The sequence below is a fragment of the Camelus ferus genome, chromosome 6, assembly GCF_009834535.1.
Source record: "Camelus ferus isolate YT-003-E chromosome 6, BCGSAC_Cfer_1.0, whole genome shotgun sequence".
Taxonomy (NCBI): domain Eukaryota; kingdom Metazoa; phylum Chordata; class Mammalia; order Artiodactyla; family Camelidae; genus Camelus; species Camelus ferus.
This window is the reverse complement of record NC_045701.1, coordinates 43,970,026-43,996,894: the sequence shown is the minus strand read 5'-3', so window position 1 is coordinate 43,996,894 and position 26,869 is coordinate 43,970,026. Positions and strand designations below refer to the sequence as shown.

The 26,869-nt window shown below is 36.6% G+C and overlaps 1 protein-coding gene across 1 annotated transcript in view; it reads left to right on the top strand.

Annotated features, from left to right (window-relative positions):
- Positions 1-22,731, top strand: part of FBXO33 (F-box protein 33) — a 29,694-nt gene extending 6,963 nt beyond the window's left edge. Inside the window, exons 2-4 of the mRNA XM_006187928.3 lie at positions 17,827-17,937; positions 18,417-19,102; positions 20,688-22,731. Of these exons, the coding sequence (XP_006187990.2) occupies positions 17,827-17,937; positions 18,417-19,102; positions 20,688-20,959 (1,069 nt within the window). The 3' untranslated portion in view covers positions 20,960-22,731. The remainder of the gene's footprint in view (positions 1-17,826; positions 17,938-18,416; positions 19,103-20,687) is intronic.
- The last annotated feature ends 4,138 nt before the right edge of the window (positions 22,732-26,869 follow it).

Here is a 26,869-nt window from a genome sequence, read left to right as displayed (position 1 = left end):
CCAATTTATCCCTACCCCCTTGTCTTTCCCCTTTGGTAACCATAAGTTTGTTTTCTATGTCTGTGAGTCTGTTTCTATTTTGTATATAGATTCATTTGTATTATTTTTTTAGATTCCACATATAAGTGATATCGTATAATATTTGCCTTTCTCTGCCTCATTTCACTTAGTGTATTGTCTAAGTCAGTCCATGTTGCTGCAAGTGGCAATATTTCATTCTGTTTTATGGCTGAGTAATATCCCATTATATGTATATATATGCCACATCTTAAACCAGTTGGCTGTTATTGGCACTTGGGTTGTTTCCATGTCTTGGCTGTTATAAATACCACTGCTAGGAACATTGAAGTGCATGTACCTTTTCGAATTAGAGTTTTCATCTTTTCTGGATACATACCCAAGAGTGAGATTGCTGGATCATATATGGTAGCTCTATTTTTAGTTTTTTAAGGAACCTCCATACTGTTTTCCATAGTGGCTGCACCAATTTACTTTCCTACCAGCAGTGTAGGAGGGTTCCCATTTCTCCACAGCCTTTCCAGCATTTATTATTTGTAGACTGATGATAGCCATTCTGACTAGTGTGAGGTGTGAGCCATTCTGACTAGTGTGAGGTGACAGCACATTGTGGTTTTATTTGTATTTCTTTAATAATTAGCGATGTTGAGCATCTTTTCTTGTACCTGTTGGCTGTCTGTATGTTTTCTTTGGAGAAATATCTATTTCTATCTTCTGCCTGTTTTTTTATTGTGTTTTTTTTTTGATATTGATTTGTATGAGCTGTTTGTATATTTTGGAAATTAATCCCTTGTCTGTCATATCATTCGCAAATATTTCCTCCCATTCTGTAGGTTATCTGTTTATTTTGTTATTGGTTTTCTTTGCTGTGGAAAAGCTTTCAAGTTTGATTAGGTTCCACTTGTCTATTTTTGCTTTTATTTCTTTTGCCTTGGGAGACTGATCTAAGAAAATATTACTATGATTTATGTCAAAGAATGTTTTGATTGTGTTCTCTTCTAGGAGATTTTTGCTGTCATGTCTTATATTTAGGTCTTTAAACCATTTTATGTTTACTTTTGTATATGGTGTGAGGGAATGTTTTAATTCCATTGATTTATGTGTAGCTGTCCAGCTTTCCCAACACCGCTTATTGAAGAGACTGTCTTTTTTTTTTTTTAATTTGAAATATTGTTGACTTACAGTATTGTGCTAGTTTCAGGTATACAGCAAAGTTGATTCAGTTTTTTATATGTGTGTATATATATATGTATGTGTGTATGTATATATATATATACATATACATACACACATATACATATATATATGTATATACACACATATACATATTTCAGATTTTTTTCCATTATAGGTTATTACAAGATGTTGAACAGAGTTCCCTGCGTTTATCTATTTTTATATTTATAGTGTATCTGTTAATCTCAAACTCATAATTTATCCTTCCCCTCCCCCTTTCCCCTTTAGTAACATAAGTTTGTTTTCTATGTCTGTAAGAAAGAGACTATCTTTTCTTCATTATATATTCTTGCCTCTTTTGTTGTAGATTAATTGACTGTAAGTGCGTGGGTTTATTTCTGGGCTCTCTATTCTGTTCCATTGACTTATATGTCTGTTTTTATGCCATTACTATGCTGTTTTGATTACTGTAACTTTGTAGTATTGTCTGAAGTCTGAAAGGGTTATGCCTCCAGCTTTGCTCTTTTTCCTCAGAGTTGCTTTGGCAGTTCTGGGTCTTTTGTGATTTCATATAAATTTTAGAATTATCTGTTCTAGTTCTGTGAAAAATGTCTTGGGTGTTTTAATAGGAATCACATTAAATCTGTAGATTGTTTTGGGTAGTATGGCCATTTTAACAATATTAATTCTTCCAATCCAAGAGAATGGGATATAGTTCCATTTCTTTGAATCATCTTCAGTTTCCTTTATCGATGTTTTATATATTTCAGGAAATAGGTCTTTCACCTCCTTTGTTAAGTTTATTCCTAGTTTTTTTTTTTGACGAAACTTCTAAATAGGATTTTTTTTTTACTTTCTCTTTCTGATATTTCATCGTTAGCATAAAGAAATGCAACAGATTTCTGTATATTGATCTTGTATCCTAATGCCTTGCTGAATTCATTCATTCTAAAAGTTTTTGTGTAGAGACTTACGGATTCTCTATATAGAGTATCCTGTCCTCTGCAAATAATGACAGTTTTATCTCTTCCCTTCCAATTTGGTTACCTTTTACTTCCTTCTCTTGTTTGATTGCCATGGCTAAGACTTCCAATCCTATGTTGATTACAAATAGTGAGAATAGGCATCTTTGTCTTGTTCCTGAATTTAGCAAGGCTTTCAGCTTTTCACTCTTGAGTACTATGTTGGCTGTGGATTCATCATAAATGGCTTCTATTATGTTGAGATATGTTTGCTCTATACCCACTTCAGTGACAGTTTTTATCATGAATGGATGTTGAATTTTGCCAAATGCTTTCTTCTTCATTTACTGAGATGATCGTGTGGTTTTTGTATTCCTTTTGTTAATGTAGTCTATCATTAGGGGGATATAGCAGTAATCAAAAAACCATGCCATCATACAGCTTATTCTAGTGGGAAAAGTAAATAAATAAGTATAATATATGGTATCATAGTTGGTGATACATGCTATAAAGCAAAATGAAGCAGTGAAGGGAGATGGTGGAGGTGGGAAGGAGTGTTGCCGTGTAAAATAGGGTATTTAAGGAAGGTCTTAACTCCTATAAGTAGTATTTGAAGGAAAGTAGGGAGTAAGCCATATGTCTTTCTCTGGAAAGTGATTCCTGGGAGAAGTAGCGGTAAGTCCAGGAGTGGCTCTGCAGTGGGACTGTGGCTGGCATGGCTAAGTAAGACAGCACCTGAAGCAATGAGATGTAGAAGAGGTCAGCCACGTAAGGGGGAAAGTGATACAGAAATCAGTAGGCCTTTATTAGGCTCTTATGAGGACTTTGACTTTAAGTGACTTGAGGAGCCATGAAAGGGTTTTGAGAAAAGGAGTGACATGACCTAATAGTTCAAAAGAAACATTCTAGGGGGAGAGGGGTATAGCTCAGTGGCAGAGTTCATGCCTAGCATGCAGGAGGTCCTGGGTTCAATCCCTAGTACCTCCACTAAAAAAATAAGTAAATAAACCTAATTACCCACCCCCCTCAAAAAAAGAAAATAAAGTTAAAAAAACACTATATATATTTAAAAATTAATAAATAAACAAAAGGAACATTCTAGGTGCTTTGTCAGGAATAGTTTATAGCAGGACAAGAGTAGAAGTAATGATCTGGGTTACGAGGCAGTTGCAGTAACCCAGGTGAGACATGATGGTTGCATGGACCAGGGTGGGAGCAGTGGAACTAATAAGTGGTCTGATTCTGTACTTATTTTTATCTGGAAACCTTCTAGAAGTAGAATGTGAGTATAAAAAACTGGAAACACTCGTTCAGCTAACATTACAATGCCCTAACTTTAATTGTTCCTCCCTAAATATGTTCAAAAAGATTTTTCCTTTGGCTATTTTTATTCATTTTGTTTTTGCCCTGTGTTAAAAAAAAGAGATATGTAGGGTTTGGACACCGTTTATTTTCTGAAAACATGGCTTATCTTTGATATCTAGCTCCTTTACCACCGAGTACTTTCAAGCAGTGCCCTGTTCATATAGGCTGTACATAAATTTGAGTCAGTTTGTTGAATTGCCCCAGAGACTTCCTGTCATTCCTTACTGCAGTCACTTGGATTTTTTTTTCTCCTCTTCTCCCTCACTTTCCTGCTTCATGTTAAACCCATTATTCTTTGGAATTTGCCTAAGTCTGACCCACAAATGAGCTGTGGGTACAAGATAGTAGGACTAAGTCAAGAAGAAGACCCAGGTAATACTCTGCACAAAGATTCTTCCTTTCCTTTGCCTCAAATCAGTCATCTCATCACTGTTAACACTAGGCCCAGGTAAATCTAATTTTCTATACAGAAACTCATCGTGTGTACTGTTCTTCTGTTACAGCTCTTAAGTGGACAAGGAAAAGGGAGGAAACAGGAGCCAAATTTGAGCTACCTTTTAAGCTGTTTATTATTCAGATGTTGCTGGTTACTTCGAAAAAGAATCTCATTCTTAGAAACCTAAAAAAAAAAAAAAAAAAACAATTTTGGTTTAAGGCAAAGAAGAAGGGCAGTCACCTGAGGCAAGAGAGTTTGATCTTCTGTAGCTTAGAGCCACCTTCTCAAGCCACACACCCTCCTCATACCAAAGTCCTAATAGAGTCACCACCGTGGCCACAGGGCTGGGTCAGGCCTGGTTGTATTGCCAGTACTGCAGAGAGCTGAGTGGATGTGTTCTTGACAGTCCTTAAAATCCTAAACCAGTTTTCCCAGAGAAACAGAGGTATTCAACAACCGTGTGAGGTAGGCAGCACTATTATCCCTATTTCATGGATGGTGAAACTGAGATGCAGAGTAGTTAGGTGAACTTTCCAGTTATACAATTAAAGAAATGACTGCCTTTTTTTCTAATTTTTAAGTGAAATTTTTGAACACATAAAAAACTAGATACAGTGAACCTACTACCCAGATTCAGTAATTTAGATTTTTGCCATATTTGTTTTCTTTTATCTTTACTGAGGTATTTGAAAACAAATCCAAGGCACAGATGTTATTTTACACTACACACTTAAATATAAAACTCTGAAAATTATGTACTCTGTACATAAAAAACTGTAAATTTTTATATATAACCACAGTGGCATTAATACACTTAATAATTCCTTAGTCTCACCTGATTTTTTTTTTAAGTGAGTCTTTTTAAACCCTTTATTTCTACTCCAAGAGTCTAAACTCATGGACACTTGGAACTTAATTACCATAACTTTTCACGTAATTGGCACACAATACGTATTTTAATTTAATGAGCAGAGTATAGGAGAGCCGTCTGTAGGCTAAGTTTCTAAGTTGTAAGTACTTGACAATCTGACTTAGCTCTGGATGTGGAACTGATGACTTTTTAAAGTAGGATTTATGAAGAATGCGATTAGGTTAAAGAAATTCATTCTATTTTGGCAATGGTATTAGGAAGATTGATTATCAAACATTGTTTATAATTTTGTGCTCTTTCACAACACATCTTAGGATTTGCAAAAGGACTATTAAGTAGGTTGTATCCTAATTAATATTACCATAGGAACAGTGCAAAGTTAATTTGAAGAATTAAGATGAGAAAATATTTCTAACCAACTGTAATGTTTTCCTGATATGTTTTAGTTACATGCCTTTTGAGCAAGTGCATGTTTTGAACATCGTAGGGGAATGAAACCAGTTTTCTTCTTTAGTTCACGTGCTGATTCAGCAATAAATAAATAAATGAATAAATTAAGTAAATAAAACTCAGGTCACAGATTTCATCTTTAAGTAAAAGAATTACGTGGCACAATTCTTACATTACTGGTATGTTCTCCTGGCTGAAAAGTAAGGCATCTGTTTATTGCCATGGTTCAATAGGTTCTGTTCTGTTGAACCTATTCTAGTGATGTTGCCTGGATGTTCTTTTCAGTCCCTTTTTTACCATCTGAAACAACAGTTAGCCAGCTGGAGGCTATATGCCATTTTTCTTGGCTTCACCTTATTATTCATAATGTAATTTCAACATAATGTATTTGAAAGCTGCCCTTAAGTTACCAGTGGTGTTTTTTTTTCCTCTGTGTTTCTGAGTTTTAAAGTAAATTACTGTTTTCTACCTCACTTAAATAAATTTTAATTTCTAATGGGAAAGTAAGTACCTAAAAACTCTTTCTCCACAAATGTCTGTCATATACTACTCTAAAATATGCCACCTTTAATTTTTCCAGTAATTATCAGTAAGACCATGGTATACAATTGTGGACACAGTTTAATTATAAGAAATAACATGAAGTGGGAGTCAGAACCCAGGTCGTCTATCTAGCTATGCCGTAACTAGTATGGCAGTCTTAGGCAAGTCACTTCAATTTTCTAATAAAGAAATATGATTGAATTGGAAAATCCTACACATCATTGCAGCTTCAAAAGTATGTCAGTGGTTACATCTGTAAGGAAAATTTGGGAATGTGTTATTGGTTCTACTGTAACAAGAAAGATTATTACCATTTCATTGCTGCAAATAGAGAAAATTGTTTACATTGCCCATGAGTAGCTTGTTACTAACGTATCTGGTACACTTAAAAGTATTGAATACCCAGAACTAAAACAAATCTTCCAGGGAGTCTCCTTATATTAACTTGTTAAATTTTGCTAATATGCAGGTTATTAATTTTTTTAATGATTTTGATGTAAGTTAAGTTCTTATAAAGGTGAAGGCTACGTAAAACTAATTTAAGTTTCTCTTCCAAATTCCCAAGTAATATATGTTTACAGAAATAGAATATTTGAAAAATGTAGAAAAAATAAAGTAAAAAATTAAGATAATTGCTAGTAAAATGTGATACATCCTTTTGCAAAATAGGAATAATAATATATATGTGGTTTTGAATAAACTTTTAGCCAGATTCATCAAGACAAATCTCAAACAACCTAACTTTACACCCAACAGAACTAGAAAAAGAAGAGCAAATAAAACCCAAAGTTAGTATAAGGGAAGAAATAATAAAAATCAGAGCAGAAATAAATGAAACAGAGGCCAAAAAAATAGAAAAGATCAATGAAACTAAGCTGGTTCTTTGAAAAGGTAAACAAAATGGATAAACCTTTAGCCAAATTCATCAAGAAAAAAACACAGAGGGCCCAAATCAATAAGAAATGAAAAAGGAGAAGTTACAACCAACACCACAGAAGAATCATAAGAGATTACTATAAACAACTATACAACAATAAAATGGACAACTTAGAAGAAATGGATAAATTCTTAGAAATGTGCAGTCTCTCAAGACTGAATCAGGAAGAAATGGAAAATGTGAACAGACCAATTACCAGTAATGATATTGAATCAATAATGTAAACAAACAAACAAACAAACAAAAGTCCAGGACCAGGTGGCTTCACAGGTGAATTCTACCAAACATTTAGAGAAGAATTTAACACTTACTCTTCTCAAACCATTCCAGAAAATTGCAGAGGAGGGAACACTTCTGAACTCATTCTGTGAGGCCAGCAGCAACCTGATACCAAAATCAGAAAATGACACCACAAAAAAAAAATTAAAAGTCAATATTGTTGATAAACATATATGCAAAAATCCTCAACAAAATATTAGCAAACCAAATTCAACAGTACATTAAAGGATCATATGCCATGATCAAGTGGGATTTATCCCAGGGGTGCAGGGATGGTTCAGTATCCACATGTCAATCAGTGTGATACAGCACATTAACAAACTGAATAAAAATCATGTGACTATCTGAAAAGGTACAGAAAAAGCTTTTTGACAGGATTTAGCATCCAGTTATGATAAAACTCTCCAAAAAATGGGTATAGGGGAACATACCTCAAAATAATAAAGGCCATGTGTGACAAGCCCACAGTTAACATCTTACTCAATAGTGAAAAGCTGAAAGCATTTCCTCTAAGATCAGAAACAAGACAAGGATGCCCACTCTTGCCTCTCTTCTTCAGCATAGAGTTGGAAGTCCTAGCCACAGCAGTCAGAGTGGAAAAAGAAAGAAAAAGAATCCAAATTGGAAATGGAAGAAGTAAAACTGTCTCTGTTTGCAGATGACATGATACTATGTATAGAAAATAGTAAAGACACCACAGAAAAAACTATTAGAACTCATCAATGAATTTGGTTAAGTTGCAGGATACAAAACTAATGTATAGAAATCTGTTTTTTTTAATAAACTGACAATGAACTATCAGAAAGAAATTAAGAGAACAATCCCATTTACAATCACATCAAAAAAAATAAAATACCTAGGAATAAATCTAACTAAGGAGATAAAAGACCAGTACTCCAAAAAAAACTGTAAGACAGTGATGAAAGAAATTGAAAATAACACAAATAAATAAATATATATACCATGCTCATAGATTGGAAGAATCAATATTGTTAAAATGTTCATGCTACCCAAAGCAATCTACAGATGTAATGCAATTCCTGTCAAACTACCGATGTGTCATAGGCTAATGGCTGCGTGTTCTTTCTTAACTTACAGATAGAAGTAGCTCTTAAAGAAGTTGGCAGTTGTGAGAAGGGGTATACATGGTAAATGTGGTTAATACTACATTTTAAATATGGACAGATCATGTATGTAGGTCTAGAGTTTTTGTTGTTTTGTTTTATTGCTGTATTTTGTTTTTTAACATCCCTCCTAGGAATCTAGGCTTAGGTCAATTACTCCTAATATCTTTTGGTTAATCTCTAAAGAGCTGATGAAGGCTAGTGATCCTTCTCCCAGAAAGTGCACATAAACACAGTATTTTGCCTATAGATTCTAGGATGGACCTCAGGTTAAAAGCCCGTAAATCTTTATTTTTGTCATTTGGATGTATTTATTTATGTAATATTGGCTTTAATTTTTTTAACTATAAACTAGTTTTCTTCCTTATATATTACCTTTTTTCATTTTGCCAGTTCGTGATAATATTGTTATATAATATTTTACACATACTGAAATTTTAAAAGTTGGTAAGTAGATAATGTTCATAAGAAACTGTCATGGTATATATTTTACCCTCAATACCTAAGCTACTTTTCATTCATTCCTTTTAAGTCCTAATCCCAACTTTAATGTGAATCAGCCAGTAGATAAAATAATTCAGTTTAAATTTATATAAATGAATAAAGCTCTGAAATCTATAGATGAGGGACTCCTTTTCATCGTTTCAAGAACAATTAATTTGAGTAGTTTTATAATTGAAAATGGTATTCTGATTAGTAGCAGTAATGCTGAAATATCTTAGAAACTCTAAAAATGGGGTGAGCTAATATTGCAGGCAGATGCTGTAGCTATTTCAAGAATAGCCTAAAAGAGGATGATAATTTCAGCCAAAATGACAAAAGGTTTTTTAATTTATGGGAAAGCACATTGAGTACTCAGTTACTTTGTTTTTATTTCTAACTGAACATTTTCACTTAGTGCTTTTAAATGAAAGTTTAATGACCATGAATTTATAGAATCAGAGGATTTTCAAGTTAAAAATAAGTTAGACGAGGTTTTGTGACATGAGAACTTAGAGCAAAATTTTAAGTACGTGACTGAATATTGTCACATTTATAAGAAGAAATTAGATGTTGCTAATAAGATAGTTTTTTGGTCTTTTTAACTAACTTAGAAATTATTTTATTTCACAGATAAGAAGACTGCAATTTAGAGAATTTTTGCATTCAGGACACTCAGTTTTCCATTCAGTGCCTTTTCAACATTACCTGTATTTCTCCTAGGCAACCCTTTAAAAGTGTGGATAACATTATTCTTGCTGATTGTAATGAGGTTTATGTTGATTGTCTCAATGAGTGACACTAAGTACTTTATTCAGACCAGTGTAATCAGTGTATGTAAAACAAAATAGTTACAAATACCTAATTAATTTTTGCCAAGCGAATGTAACATTTGGAATTTTTCATTATCATTACTGATTGTCAAAAGAAGTTAACCTGTATGAGTTTAGCAATCAGTATTATTTGGTAAATGGATTCCAGTTAGTGAAATCCATTGGGTTGGAGAGGGATGAATAAATTTGATATGGGAATTTAAATGAATGAACAAAATCGTTCATATACAATTTTGTAGGGCTAGGAGTTGTGAAGTTCATTTTTAGGTAATACTATCCAGATTATTTGAGTACATACAGCAACACTGTGTCATGATTTGAATAATAAGGAATTTTAGAATGCTGAGAAGCTGAGGAAATTCAGTGCTATTTGTCAGTAAAATCTAAGTGCTTAGGAAAATGACATTGCAAGGAAATTTTAGTTAAAATTGAAAAAGGAAGTCAAAATAGAAAAAACCTTTTATGTTTTAAATTCAGTAAATCCAAATAACAGCTCTGAGAAAAATAAATTGTGGAAACGTAAAACCCTACCTTTAACTGTAAGTACTGGTAACTATAACAAGTAGTCACCATTATGCCAATAATTGCCAAAAAATATTAACACTTTCTTTCAGTAATCTCGGCTGTTAGCCATGTTAGTGAAAGATGATTCTTCTGCTCTTATTTTTTTTATTTATAAATAAGGTCTTTTTCATTTATCACTAGGAGATATTTATCTTGACCATATTTAGTACAGAAAATAGTGTACATTCATATATAAATAAAGTGGAATACATGAAATGAGCTTTTGGTTCCACTTGTGGGATCTTCATAAGGAGGAATCTCTGATTTATAATTAGGGAAATTTTTGGACTTGATGTATTGAAGTAGTAGAGAAGGGGGAGATTAGAGAAGGGCAGAAGAGAGGATAGATGTCTTCCTTAATGTCAGTGATCTCTATCTAGAGTGTAGGGTGAATAGCCCAATGACAGGGGAGTCAAAAAGAAGGAATATTCAGACCTTGATGCCAGTGATGTAGATTAAAATGATTGGGAAAACTGAAAAAGTAAATACCAACATAGTATGTGAAATTCTGTGGACCTAATTATAGAAAGTAAGTGGAGAAAACTTGCTAAATTATTTAGAGGAACTATATAATCCATGGTTGTTTTTATTTCCTTTGCCTGTATATTTTTCCATTCCTGTTTCTCCAAAAGAATGAGAAAATGAGAATTTGGAGAGGACTTCCCTTTTGCATTGCCATAGCCAGCAGGCTGCATTTTTTCAGTCTGAGATTGAGACAACTGTGGAGATTAGATATGAGGTCTTCAAGATAAATGAGTTACAGCCAATGAAAGTAAAAAATGACATCACAGGTGAAGAAATGTGACCCTTTTTCTCCATTCGCACAGGACAGTTGTCCTCTTGAGCTTTTGTACTTTCTTAAAAAAATAATGGATTTGAGTCGTATTTGAGTTAATTGGACAATGGAGGAAAAGACCATGTGTTTTTCTATATGTATTTTCTCATATCTGTAACATCCGTTGGCAGTATAGCCAAGAGGTATTTGGGGTTGTAGGATTTTTTTTTTTTTAACTTTTTGATGATGGACCTAGAAACTGTGCTGTTCCACGAAGGGACAAGACCAGATACATGCCTGCCCAAGTGTCTGGTAACAGGCCACAAACCATGGACCCCTGTGCCACCACCCAGCAGCAGCCACTTGTCCTGGCTCTACCCCAGCACAGCCATGGTCCTAGAAGCAATCTAATCAGTCTGGGGACATGGCAGGAGATCTTTACCTGATGAAACCAGTCTGTAAAGCCTAGAAGAGGTGTTTACTTCTTTAAATGCAGTTACTAATGCAGGGTTACAAAGATAAAAAATCAGGCAAACATGGACCTACCAAAGGAAACTAATAAAGCTCCAGTAACCAACCCCAAGGAAATGGAGGTCTATGAATTGCCTGACAAAAAACTCAAAATAATCATCTTAAAGAAGCACAGTTAGATGCAGGAGAACATAGACAGCTAAGTGAAATCAGAGAAACAATGTATGAACAGAATGAGAAGTACAATAATAATATATTATTATTATATATTATTATATGATAATAATTCATGTGGCTGCATGAATTGAGGTGGCCATGCTGCTGCCAGTGATCTGGGCTGCCTGTGTGGCAGTCTTCTCCCAGCATTTGTCTGTCCCAGATCCAGCACCAAGTCTCCTGGTGGCAACACCTGAGCGAGTGGAGACAGTGGCCACCACTGTCCCATTCAGACCACACCCCAGGCCCTCAGGCCGTCTCTGCATCCCCAGATCGAGTCTTCTGCCAGGGCCTATCTGCCCCAGACCCTGCACCCTACTGTGGCACAGAGTTGGCTGGGCCAGAATGCTTTCTCAGCTGGAAGACAGACCATGGCATGCAGGTCACAATATCTTTTGTGGCACTACTCAAGCAAGTGCTTACATTGGTCACTGCTGCCACACCCAGACCACACCCCAGGCTCCCCTAGGTTGTGCCTGTGTACTAGACTGAGTCTTTTTCCCAGGCCTGGCTGGTCCAGATATCAAGCCAAGTTGTGATGTGGAGTGAGCAGGACCAGTGTGTTCACCTCGTTCGGATTGGGGAGAGTGGCAAGGCAGCAGCCACCAGTGCAAAGCTCTCTCCATCCTGAATATTGGTAAGCCAGTACCCTTGCACTCTTCGCTAGTAGCATCTAAGCTTCTCCAGCCCTTCTGTCTGACCCAGCTGTTCTCCCAGAAGCCAAAGGGCTTGTCTCCTTCGTGTAGGACCCCGGGACTGGGAGGCCCAGTCTGTGGCTTGACCCACTTACTCCCCAGGGCAAGGATCCACCCTTGCGGACCTTCTCTTCCTTTCAGATTCCTTCCAGGGTAAGAGGTCCCAACTTTATGACTTTTCGCCATCCTATTCAGTTATTTGAAAATCTTTCTTGCAGCTTTGGTTGTACAGGAGTTTGGCAGTTTCCAGTCAGTTTTCTGTGTGAATTGTTCCACACATAGATGAATTTTTTTATGTGTTTGTGGGAGGGGTGAGCTCCATGTCCTTCTACTCCGCCACCTTGAGCTGACCCCCTTCATCGATGTTTTGCATTTCCCTAATGAATAATCAGGATGAGCATTTTTTCATGTGTAATTTGCCTCTCGTATATCTTCCTTAGTACAGTGTCCGTATCTTTTGCGCACATTTCCACTGGGTTCTCTGTCTTAAGTTGTAAGAGTTTATTATATATTTTGAATACAGGTTTTTTTTTTAATTAAATGTATGTCTTACAAATATTTTCTCTAGTCTTTTGCTTGCATTTCATTTTCTTAGCTATCTTTTGAAAAACAAAAGATTTTAATTTTTATGAAAAAGTTTATCAGTTTTTTTCCTTAATGGTGATTCATTTTTCCTTTTCCTCCATGTCAGAGATTGGATGCCAGACATTATTTTTACATTGTTGAGTCCTCTTTTTTTTTAAGAGTATTGAACTTCAATCTTACACGTAGTTAATTTATGTGAAATGAGTTTGATCCTTTTGAACTTTGCCTTTAAGCTTTGTTAGTGTAGATCCGAAACACCTCTTAGCTAGAGCTAATTAATCTCCAGTACTAACAAATGGCTTTTCTGAGATGTCTACCTGTGTTATAACATGTCTTAACTCTGGCTTGTGGGAACTTAAACTCTTCCCACCACCACGTGTGCTGTACTTTTCAGTAGTACTTTCTCCACTCTCGTGCAGTTTTACCCCACGCATGTTCCGATCATTATTACTCAGCCAAAGACCTCGGTATTATCTTTGCAAATCCCTCTGCAAATCATTAGAACTCTTTGTCTCTGGTACTCTGCCCTGCAAAGTCTAGCCACTTTGGGCTCTCTCAAATCTCTGTTTCTTCAACTTAGGGAGACTGCTGGGTTCTTTTTGGGTTCCCTGACCATGTGTTGCAGCTTGGAAACTCTCTCCAGGCCATTATCTGAGGCAGTCATAGTGGTCATCTCATTTTATTTCATCTCTCAGGGATCAGGGTCGTATACTGCTTATCATCCAGTGTGTGAAAATAGTTGCCTCACTTATTTTGTCCAGTTTCCTAGTTGTTTACAGTGAAAAGGTAGTTCTTGTAGCTGTTTAATCCTTAGTGGAAGAAGTAATAGTTTCTCTTTAATATCACAAGGACAATGTTACAGATATACAGTGGTAGTTAAATCAGGTTGGAGGGAGAAAAATTCTAAGAGCTCTGAATATTGTTAGAAATTGAATGTGGTATCTTTTTTGTACTTTATATGAAAACTTGTTCTCCAAAAATAAATATTCTTTTAGAGGTCTTTAAATTTATTTTTCTTTCTAGAAGAGGTAGTGAGAAGCAAATCAACCTCTTTATAATTGATGGATGTGGAAACTTCAGAATAAAGGAAGGGTAAAAGGGAAATGACTTTTACTTTGATTTGACTTTTAGTATGTAATAATATGTCTGCAGATTAGTTTGGTCTGTTGAGTCAGAATTTGCTCCAATTTGATTTTTCTGTGAAACTGCTAATCACATATCAAATATGCCTTTCCCTTCCCTGTTATTTATAATACCTTCTTTATCATTTATTAAACTCTTTCATGTACAAGGGTCTGTTTCTGGGTATTTGTTCTATTCTGCTGACTTGTCTTTTTGTTTTCTACTAATTTTGACACTGTGGTTTCACTATCTGGTATGAAAGTGTTACCCCAAAAGGAAAAGACCCTGGTTCTTGTCATACTCAAAAGATAAGTTCATAGTCAGGAGACAGTGTGTTTTGTAGTGAAAGATTTTTTAAAATCTAGAAAAGGAAATCTACACCTCCAAGAACAGGAGGCAGGCTGATCCAAGAAGGAAAAGTGGCCATTTTGTCTCCCCTTTTTCTTATACGCTCGCTTAGAGGTGGTCTCTTGATTGATTGATAGCCCTTGTCTCTAGAATGCTTAGTCATGATTGGCCCCTTTGCACATGTGCTTACCCATGGTACTTATGGAAAAACCCATGGGTGGAGCCTAAATCCCAATGTTAATCATAATACAATGAACATTGGGTCATGTCCAGTTAAGTCCTTTCTGCTACGAGCAGTCGTGGCTGTCAGGTTCTGACTGGTTTCTTGCTGGCATTCATTTAGAAGAAGTCAAGTCCCTTTATGCTGGAAGTGGGCATGACATCATCTTCAGGACCATCCTCCCTCTCCTCCACCTGTCTGCCCGGTGCCCCCACATATTTAACTGCCTAACAGAAGTTCTTTCATTCATCCCTATTTTCCTAACCAGGAGCCACATCCATTCTCTTATTTCTTTGCATCTTATCTGGAGGCTTTTATGTATTCTCTAGTGCCTTCTGTTGTTCCTTTTCGCAGCATATTCTTAAAAATATTTGTCTGTACCCACTGTCAGCATTTCTTCACATCCAATCTGACCTCTTCTCATCACACCGTACAAAATGACTTCCATTCTGATCACCATGTTGCTAAGCCAAATGGACATGGTTAGTTCTCATCTTATTAAGACCTCATGACTCTGCTGTTGATCACTTTATTCTTTGTAAAACACTTGCCCCTTGGTTTCTATGATTTCCATATTTCTGGCTTTTCTCTAACTTCTGGCCACTCCTTTGCAGCCTCATCCATCTCTAATTTAATTATTGGAGTTCCTCACAACTTAACTTTTTGCCTGCTTTTCTTCTCATTTATGCTCTTATCCTAAGCCCCATTGCTCCCATCCATGACTTCAGTTATTGTCTGGATAACAGCTCAGCTCCAGACCTGGAAAAGCCTACTTGACATCTTGACTATCTTAAAGGCACCTGAGGCTCAACATGTGCAAAATAGAGCTCACAATCTAACTATTCTACCACCTCACCAAACCCCCTGAAACCTCCAAAACCCTAATTTCTGATTCATTTCTGTGAATCCTGTCTCAATGAAAATCTACCATCTATTCAGTTCCACAACCCAGAAAATTTAGGAGTTACTCTTGACTACTCTCTCCCTCACCCCTTTATAGCTAATCCAAGACCCTTTCCTGTCCGTTTTAGCTCCTGAGTACAGCTTTGAGACTGTCCATTTTCTTCATCTCTACCACCAAAAATCTAATTCAAGCTACCATTATCTCTTATCGCTATTACTAAAATACTCTCTTAACCAGTCTCCCCACTTTGCCTCCTTCCAGGCTGTTCCGGTGCTACAGAAATATTTTCCAGATGTTACCGAACCAAACTGGGGTCTGCTTGCCAAGAGCAATATACTGACACCGGGTTGTGGTGAAGGAAAATGCAGCATTTATTGTAGGGCACTATACAAGGAGGCCAGGACAGCTAGTGCTCAAAAAGCCTGAACTCGGGCATTTTTAAAGGTCAGGTGATGGAGGAGAGTCGCAGGATATGTGATCGGCTCCCGCACAATTCTCTGATATTGTTGATGGTGAGGTAACAGGGCCTTGTCACAGGGGTTAACATTATCAGTCCTTAGGCTCCGGTAGGCCCGAGGGCTCTGTGGTCTCAGACATCAAGTAGTTAATCATCAAGTAGTCTTCCACTTGATGGAGGTTTTAGCACCAGTAAAACAGCTCAGGAATGCGCATCAGATACTGTTACCTGGCTACTTCAGAGAGGAGCTACAGCAGATGATAAACGGGAGGGGTCTGTCCCTGGAAGGCCCCATAGGGTCCAACTTCTTTACAGACACAAATTTAATCATGATATTCCCTGATTACAATCATGTGGGGACATCTCATTATTTTTGAAGGCAAAAACCAAACATTTTTATTTAACATAGAACTCTGACTACTTCTACAGCCTCATTTCATTTTGTGTTCACTAGTCTCTATATTCCACATTACTTTCAGTGTCTCAAGGTCACTTTGTTCCTTTCAACTTCAGGGGCTTTGCATAAGCTTTTCCTTATCCCTGTAACACCCTCTCCTCACACTCATTCTCCTGGTCAGGTCCCACATATCCTTAAGGTCCCATTTTAATCACTTCACTTAGGGGAGCCTCCTCTGACGTACAGTGTCACACAAGCTTGTCCTTCACAGCACTTGATGACTGTCCTGTCTCTGATAGGGTACACAGTGCCTGATGCTTAGTAGGCCCTCAGAGTATTAGGTTGAATGAATTAATGATTATTTCAAGTTGTTTTAGAAACATCAGGCTTTTTAGTGAAACTAAGGTTATTAATTTGGGAAAATGTGACATACTTTGAAGCATTTCTTAAATCTTACTTTATCACTCTTGTAGATTATACATTTCTGTATTAAAGTTATCCCTGACTTTTGTGTTACACGTGCAATCTCTATTTGTTATATTTAAAAGGAGACAGTGGACCCCAAATGGAGTCAGTTGTGCTCAACCCCAGGTCACCAAACCAAGACTTAACCTAACTGCAGTTTCAGTCTCCCCCAGGAAAGTAACCTTTAATCAGTCAGCCTGGAATTACCTGGTCAGCAGTAGTGAGGAAATCCACCCATAGGCCCTTCAGTTCCCTTTAGGAGGGTGACTGTTGCTTGAAACAGTGAAGTCTTTGCTAATAACTTCCTTTTTCCCACCTCCTATCTACCGCTAAAAACCCTTTACTTTTCTATAGCTCTGCAGAGCCCGTTTGCTAGATAGGATGCTGCCTGATTAATGGATCATTTACTAAAGCCAAGTTGATCTTTAAATTTACTTAGTTGAATTTTTGTGTTTATTATTGGAATTTAGGAGTTTTTATCTTTATCTTGTTGTTACTTTTCTCTTACTTTATTTAGAATTTTACTATTAGAAAAGTATGTTTTATAGCTAAAGTTTTCCAAAATTGAAAGATTTTTATGTAGTTTTTTTCTTTAACCTCTCTTGATAAGCTATACGTTTGATCAGAAAACTGGGAAAGTTTCTCTGGATTTTAGTCCAAGAATATTTCTTACTAAAAATTATCTTCAGGGCAATGCCCCACCCTTGAGCATTTAACACATTAAGTTAACTGGTTTGGGTAATTTTTATATTATAATTAACATCTATATAAAACTTAGAGCTTTAAGTAGTTTTCATATGTCATTTTGTTACTCATTCATCCCTAAGCACTTTAAAGTAGGTGTTTATTACTGATGAGGAATTGAGTCCCAAGACCTTAAGAAGACTTTTCCATGGTCATTAAAATACTGAGTTCCTGAACTAACCATTATGCACCAGTCCTCATTCTTTAACACTTACGCTGTTTCTCTTGTATCACATTGTATGTAAAAAGCAATCTGAAAGTACTTAATTGACGTCTTAGTGGGTTATAAGGTAAAAGCATTTCTAGAATATTCCTTCTGCATATTTTTATTTTTAAGTGTTCATATTTTATGTTAATTATTTAGACAATCATTTTAAATTACTTTTTAGGAACCTCCAGAAGTTCAGCCTTTTTGGAGACATAAGTGTTCTACAACAGCAAGGAAGTTTGTCAAATACATACCTCAGCAAGGTGGACCCTGATGGCAAAAAAATTAAACAGTAAGTTATATAGATAGTGGAAAGGGACTCATATTAATAATAATTTTAGTTTTTATGAGAAATTGTAAGATACGATCAGAAGAGTAATATTTTTTCTAAAACCGTATATCCTGGAAATGTCTTAATTATGAAATACAGTAATCAGTACATGCCATTCCATGACCATTATTGCTGTTTAAAACATTTCTCTACTTGTCTTTGCTATAACATAAATTATATATCATCAGTCTTTTCTACCATACTGGTGTAAATGCTCCTTTACTTGGATGAAGAACATGTCTATATGTTTAATATTTCATAGTCCTTGTTTTAAGGTGAATTTTAATGGTATTTATGATATTACTTGTTGGTTGGATAGAAATTAATGAAAGAAAATGAATCTCAACATCATATGCTATTTCATTGCCTGTTTTCAAAAGTCAGTGTTAAAAGATGAGAGGTAAATGTTAATAGGATCATGTGGCATGTTTTCCTTACAGAATTCAGCAGCTGTTTGAAGAAATACTGAGTAATAGTAGGCAATTGAAATGGCTGTCCTGTGGGTTTATGCTGGAGATAGTAACCCCAACATCACTGTCATCTCTCTCAAACTCTGTTGCCAACACCATGGAGCACCTGAGTTTACTGGACAACAATATTCCCGGTAACAGCACCCTTATCACTGCAGTCGAACTGGAGCGATTCGTGAATCTGTGCTCACTTGCCCTGGATTTCTGTGACTTCACAGCTGAGATGGCAAGAGTCTTAACCGATAGCAACCATGTGCCTTTGCAGCGACTTTCTCTCCTGGTCCACAATGTTTCCGTGATGCACAAGTCTCTGGACAACATGCCAAATGATGAGCATTGGAAAGCCTTGTCACGAAAGAGCACCAACCTTCGGGTCTATATGATGGCTTTTGATATCAAGAGTGAAGATATGTTAAAGATTCTGAAACCCAGTATACCGCTCGAGAGGATTCACTTTGACAGCTACATCACCTGTGTTTCAGGAGCTATTGTTGATCTTATATCCAGGCAGTATGACAAGTTCCTCACTCACTTTATACTAATGAATGATGTGATTGACACGTCTGGTTTTCCAGATATTAGTGACAACCGAAATGAAGACCCACTGGTTTTATTAGCATGGAGGTGCACAAAGCTCTCTCTTCTGGCAATTCATGGTAGGTGATTTCTGTTCACTATAATTTGATATTGATATTGATATCACGCCTAAAACCTTTTACAACAATAAAAAGACAGCAGTGACATTTATGTAGTGTCAGGAACTCTTATAACAAGTTGATATGCAGGTTTTTATATTTTTTAACATTTATAAGATACAGCACTTAGAAATGGAAAGTCATATTTCTACCCCAAGTGTTCTGTTCCAGCTTGTGTTTTTTTCTTCTACCATGTGATCGATGGTATTTCACAAAAATGACATTTGAATTTAATTTTTTTCTAAGAAAACATATAGTGGGGAGGGTAATAGCTCAGTGGTAGAGCACATGCTTAGTATGTACAAGGTCCTGGGTTCAGTCCCAAGAACCTCCATTTTTAAAAATTTAAAAAAAATTTTTTTTAAACTTAATGTATCTACCTGCAGTAGGTATATTTCTTCCTCTAATCATAAGAGCTCTTAAAAACATAACACAGAAGGAAGAGTAAATATGATTTCTTTCATACTCCCTGCCTTATCTTCTAGAATCTACGTATCAACATTTTAATTTATACAACATTACAGGTTTTTAAATGATGGTTCTGTTGGTTGAGATGTGCTCTTTTCTTATTTGAGTGCTTTTCATCTTAATGTGAACTATTCTCATTTGGAGAGAGTTCCTCTTCTGACAAGTGAGAAAAACATGTTACTTCCTTTTCTGGAACTTAAAGACATTTACAGAATATAAAATAAAAAGTCTGTTTAAACATCTTAAATTAACTTTATTAGCTCTGTTTCATTATTTTTGAAATTTTTTTAGTCTGCATTTTAGTATAGGAATGTGTGTATCTTGATTTTCAAGTTTTGCTTTATAAATTGGACAAGTCATCAGAAGTAATAGCAAAGAACAGATCAATACTGAAGGTATTAATTAAAATGGGGATTTTTGTATAGGATGAAGAAATGTCAGGTTATTTAAAGTTAGTTTAAGCCAGTCTTTTTAAAGTTTTATTAATAAATAAAATGTTAGCTGCAGTTAAAGCCCTTCCATCTATTCACCTTTATTCCTTTCCAGAGGTAACCACTATTCTAAAGTTAGCACATATCATTCCCACAACTGTTTCGTACTTTACATATTTGCTACTGACAGTTAAAAATTTATCTTTATAGTTCAAAGTGTCACTTTATAACTTTGGACTGTGAAGCACCATAGGAGATGATTTTTTACTAATGAGAAATACCAATTTACTATGTATTGTTAATGGCTACATATATATGCATAAAATTTTTGTTCTTTATGATACATCACTATCCAAAGCTATAAAATTATACTTTAAATGTCTTCAGTTTTACTAAATACCATGATATCAGAATACAGTTACCTACCTGTTCACCACCTACAGTGATATTCTGGGAGACAACATCAAACTTCTAGTCGTTTTTTCCTAGGCTAAACAATCATACTACCTTTTTCAATTCAGTCTATTTTTAAAGGAAAAGGACGAAAGTAGTAAGTGAGATACAAAGTTGTGGGAAAGACTAGCCCATCAAATAGACAAAATCAGACACAAGGGAATGACCGTGCTTGTCTTTTGCTTACTCCGAAGGTTACACCGTGTGGGCGCACAACCTCATTGCCATAGCTCGTCTTCGTGGCTCTGATCTAAAAGTACTTGAAGTCACTGAAGAAAGCATTGATTTTGACCAAGGTGAACTGGCTGACCAGGATGTGGATCCAGTACACAACCTTATTGAGCAGGTATCCCTGGGCCTCGGTCAACCTTGGCACGCGGTCATGGACATCGAATCACTCAGTGTCTTCACTGAACCAAATCGTCATTTTTACAGAGAGATGCAAAGCTTCAGCGAAGACATTTAGCTTTTTCTAAAATGTACAATTCCTGTGGTTACATATGCAAGTAGGGTCCTATTATGTTTTTTTCAGTAGTGTGAATTAATCCCTTTGTGCTGTGTTTAATCAGTATTAGCTTTATAGAATTATATATGTATATTCTACTTCTTGATCAAAGAACATAGTCGGGTATTGGTTTAGAAGTTCAAAGTGACAATGTGTAGGGCTTTCACGGTTAATGGACTTGCTACCAAACCTTAAGGATACACAACCGAAGGTTGTCTGAGGTTGCTGGCTAACTTTATTTTTCAGTGAGTTACTCTGCCTTTTGATGTTTTTATTCTTTGTGTGTCAGAGTTCAGAGCTCAGGAGCCAAAATATTTTTATACATATATAGATATATATCTGTAACCTGGTGGATTTGTATGCAATGCACTGCATTCATGCACTCTGATAGCATTTCATTAATTTTTATTTGAAATAGAATAAGGGAGGATAATATGATCCCAAATGAGTTATCTTTAACAGAAAAGCCAAGACTTTAACTTGCATTACATATATGAGTTGGTATCACCAGTTACCATTCTGAATTTTGTATAGTACTAGGTTCGAACACTGCTTAATCTTTTTTTTAATGCATTTACATAAATACTGAAATTGTTTGGATTTTTTTAAACTATTATCTGACATAATTTTATTCATCAATTACATTATACATTCAAGTTAGCTTTTTAGCCCAGATTTCAAGTAGTGGAGGAAGAAAAAAACATTATTCCAGGGTAAAAACCTCCTTAAAAAATATCAAAACACAGAGTTGTAAACACACATGCTTGCAAACAAACATTAGTCGTGAAATCCCTAGCATCAAGTCACTGGATTTTTCTCTGTCAGCGCGCGTGTCAGCTGCCAAAGAATAGACTTAACTGAAGAAGTGCCCACATGCTGGCAGGGGCCGGCCCACTCTGGCCAGCCAGATACTGCTAGATTGTAATATTTAAGGTCGAATTTCGACCTGTGGTACACAGCTGTGCTGTGGCTCAGTCAGCAACCTCAGAACTCTGAAAAAAAAACAAAACAAAACAAAAAAAAAGAAAAAAAAAACCATGCACCTGTTTCACTGTGAATAGTGAATGTAAAGGAAAGGAAAAACTGAAAGCTTGTTCTATCACAGGTATAAGCTGCTATGATACATGAAGAACATTCCATGAAGTATGTTTTAAAACCTTGTTATATCTGAGAGGCTTTAAAAGCCGATTTAACTGTTTCAGGGCAACCGCGGTACAGACGTGGTCTCTGTGAGACTTCCACCTGACCCCAGTTTTAAGTGGTACGAATGTTGTGCATTTAATGTTAAAGGACAGTCTGCAATAATAAAGTAAGTAGCCAACGTGGGTGCCCAGCAGTGCTGAGACCTGGCTGCTCTATTGTAAGCTTTGGAAACACAATTTATGCAACAGATGTCCAGATATGATTCTATTTATGGAAAAAGTTTATATGTATTTTACAAATGGTTTTACCATCTTATATTAAAATGACCTTTTGACAGGTGTGCACTGTTTTGTCTCCAGTGAGCACATACCATGCGGATTTTATATGTACATCAGTAGTGTGAATCCACTGGCACAGTGTGTGTAAATGCCAGATGTGGTGAGATTTTATCTTATAAATGTGATCAGATAAAATAACTCCTGACAGAAACTGTAAGGAAACCAGCTGAATGTTTGACCTGATGACTGATGTTGTATGGTCTATGTTAAATGTGTATTCTTTTAATCAATGAATAAAGCATTTAAAAGTGATCATTGTAGCATATTTTATTATACATGAAGCATGAAAACCTTTTCTGTTAAATAAACTGCAGTAATCCTTACACTGTGCATAACCATGTTAGCACATACTGTAGTCTGGTGCAGCAAAGCTGAAATTTGAGAAAATATCATTAAAAGTCTTAGGCAGAAATAGTTTGGAAGGTTTTAAATTTTTTAACTCCCTATGGCAAATTATAAGCTTAAAAGCGATAAACTGATTAGGACAAAATCCAAGTTACTTTGTATTTAGAGTATACTGTTGATACTATAAAACAATTTGTAGACCATAGGAACATATTTTTTAAAATCCCTATACTGGATGAGAAAATACTTCAACATGCCAGTATTAAATAGTTTATAAACCCCTGTGTTGCTTGGCTTTGCAAACCTCCAGTCTTGGTTGCTGAGACAAACAGTTGTCACTGATGAGAAAGGAAAGGGCTGCTTTTCCTTCTTCCAGCTGTCCTTCCTTCCACCCTTCCAGACACTGCCTCATCATGGAATAACCTGGTGTTCCCAGAGAACTGTCACCATACCTGCTGCTCCCTTATTTCCTGGACATATCTAACTCCTTTGACCAAGTCAACCTGTCTGTCTTTAAAATACCAAAATAGTGTACAAGTGAAGTTGTATATAATAAAGCACTAAACAGGCTCACTATCTCTTTTCTCCTCTACGCTCTGACTCTGATGCTACATGAGCACAGACTCTTCCTGGAGCTTCTATTTCCTCATCTGTGAAATGAAGGATTTGACTTGGTTAGTTAGCTAAACCCCCGATTCTTCACTAAAAGTTTCAACTGTTATTAGCCTAACAGCTTGTAGACATATGCAGGATCATCTTTAAATATATTAAATAAAATATTTTCAAAACATAGCATACTAAACAATATGAAATCTATGGATCTAAAATTACTTTCCCATTTCTTCCACCACCCTCAGAATGAAGAAATTAGAGAGTTGGTGGTGTAGGACTTGGGAAGGACAGGGTGCTTAGGGTTGAACGGAGATTCAGAACCTAACTTGCTTGGGGCTTGTAGCATGACTCCAGCATGACTGGATCTTTATAAAGCCAGTGATATAAAATGGTGCTAATGGAGTCACATACAGTAGGTATGAGTAATACCCAACAGTCACACCACATTGTTGATACCAATGCTTCCCAACCTTTTTCATGTCCTGACACATACAGAAAATACCATACAGCAATAATGGTATAACTAGAAGGAATCTGAACAAAGAAAAAAAAATCATTGTTTCCTTCATTACATAACTGATGAGGGAAAAAATGCAAAGGATTGGAGGAAATAATTATTCAATTTGTATAGAACTTTCAAATAAAATCTTGTCAAATGTTTTTACTTGATAACCTACTAAAAATTTTTAATATTGCCACCCAGCGAAACCCCACAAATAGGTGATAATTTTTAAAACTTTTTTCCCCACAACCATTCAAAACTTTATGGGGCTGAAATTACACTTACAAAATCTAACAGCTCTAAATGTAAGGATAAGTATAATGCTGAGATTTCTTGTAATGAGAATTACTTTCAAATTCAAGTGGTTTTTTTTTTTCATTACATAAAAGTCTTTCAAAATAATGATGAAGCTCGAATTTGTAATTTCTCGTACATAACCCTGCTGCTGGTTTAGCCACCGCTGAGAGCACACATCACTGACAGAAGTATCTGATTTATATGAAAGCAATTAGAGGCCTGCAGGGAGCCCTCCCCCTATCTCCAGCTCACACCCACCAGCTGCATCTGGAGCTTCACACCTGGGCTTCCTACCTGTCCTTTGAACACCTGGAGGATGCTTCTCTCACAGCTTCATAGGCCCCCTGTTGTCCATGACTGACGGAATTCTGCATCTGGCTGGGGCAAAGTGAGTGCCTGAGCATGCGCTCTATCCAGGATGCACCATCAGACCCAGCTCCACTCTAGCTGCCCTCCAAGAAGGAATTGAAGGCATCAAGAGGCAACCAGCTGGGGCTCCTGGCCATCCCAGAACTCAGGTAGCCTGGAAGGGCATCAGTCTGGTACAGTATACTAACGGGTTGCTGGTTGCAGAAAGAAAATGGAAGGTATATTGTGAATAAATTTTCACTTGAATCATCCTTCCTTCCTGAAAGATAAAAATTAAACAAGTGAGGGCAAGATAATAAATACCAAGTGCTGACAAGGAAGAGGGAAACACTGACAGCTGGAACTTGAATTGGTATATCCACTGTAGAGAGCAACTTTGCAATGCCTTGGAAAGCTGAAGTTGCCTGTGTCCTATAACCCAGAAATTTCACCTCTGGATGTATTCTCTAATACCATGTTTTTGATTTTTTGTTGTCATTCTCATAGTCCCTAAAAATCCTAAAGGAATTTTAAAAAACCATCTACTCCTTTGTACACCTTTTTGTATTTCATATACATATATATAATACATTTTATATATATATTTACATATATATACAATTGGTCACAATCTTAGTCAATATAAACATTAATTTAAAATGAAATGTAAACATCACTGCTAAAAATGTATATAATGGGATCTAAATGCCACAGTAATTCCGTATCTGCTCCCACTCATCCATTTAAAAAATGCACTAAGTGCCTGATCATCTGGAAATTTTACTTTGTTTTCCTCCTTAAACCCATACATGTGTCAGTTATTAATTTATTGCCTCAGCTCTGAATGTACCCTTCAATATATGCTCTCCAATAATGGAACTCCTTTAAGTAACACACCTTTAAAGTCAGCATGATGTTAAGTTTTCTCAGTAAGGGCCTTGGGGGACATGGCAGAAGGCAGAGGCTCTCCTACAGTTCCCTGAGCAGGCAGCCTAGGTGTGAGACTTGCGGTGGAGCCTGCCCCAGCCAAGGGCCCAGACGTGGTCCCTCTGCCACCTTGCAGGCTCGGCCTGACCTTCCTTCCACCCTCCTGACACAGAAAGCAGAGCAGCTGCACAGGCCCACATGCTTTGAAGGCTTCCTGCCTACCCTGAGCGGCCTGCATGTCAAATGTGGGGCTGCCCAGCCCACCCACTTGCTCTGAAGACCTCCTCAGTCTCTGGCACCCAGACTCGCACTGCACATCCAGTGCCAATGGCTGCTGTTTGCTTGCTCCCCACCTGTGCTCTGGACAGTGCCTATCGCTCGCTCAGCATCTCCAGACCTGCTCAGGCCTTGTGGAACCAGCGATCTTCTCTGCTATCCTGGGAAATGCACCTTCATCAAGGAGGGCTGAACCCCTTCCATTGCTTGTCCTACCATGAGTAGGAAAGGAGGGTCTGCACCTTCTTCCCAAGTTCTTCCCTAGACGGAAAGCTTTAGAGAAGAATACACCTGGAAGGTGAAACTCTGAATTTTCCTAAAAGCATACCTGCATGCTGCTTGGAAATTCTTTACATCCTCTGAGGGGATGTACCCCAGTTTGAAAACTACAGCTTTACAAACTACTGCTCATGTGACAAACATACTAAGATGCTTATTTCTATACTATTTATAATGAAAAGCATTAATAACAGAACAAAATTATTGTGGCATAGCCAGACAGTGAAGTACTACACAGTCGTCAATATGAAATAACCTGACCTACATTTATTAACATGGATGAATCACAAAAAAAGTAGAGTGAAGAAAGTCATATTCTAAAGGAGATATATGTATATATAAAGACGCTATTGATATACATTTTTAAAAGGCAGAAAAAATAAACCTACATACATACATAAACACACTTAACCGGAGAAACAAACAACATTCACATCATCCTCTTCACAAGAGCTTAAACGTCTGGAGCGTGAGGACAATTGTATCTGTAACATCTGTAAAATATGGCAAATGTTAAATTTCCTCTATCTAGGTAATGAATAAAAGGGTATCTCTTACTTAATTTTAGTTCTTTCCTCTATTTTAAAGAATTTGTAACTTAAAGCATCAGTATGACCCAAGCTACTGACGTGGTTTGTGATCCCGGCTGAGTCTAAAATGTGACAAAGGCTGGAGGACAGACTGTTCCCCTCCACTCACAGGTGAGTGCGTCACAGCTGAAAGAGGCTTGGAGAGCCACTGAGAGTGTCAAGACTAGTTTAGTTGTAGGTAGGAAACTTCTAAATAGTTTTTTTTAATACGTCC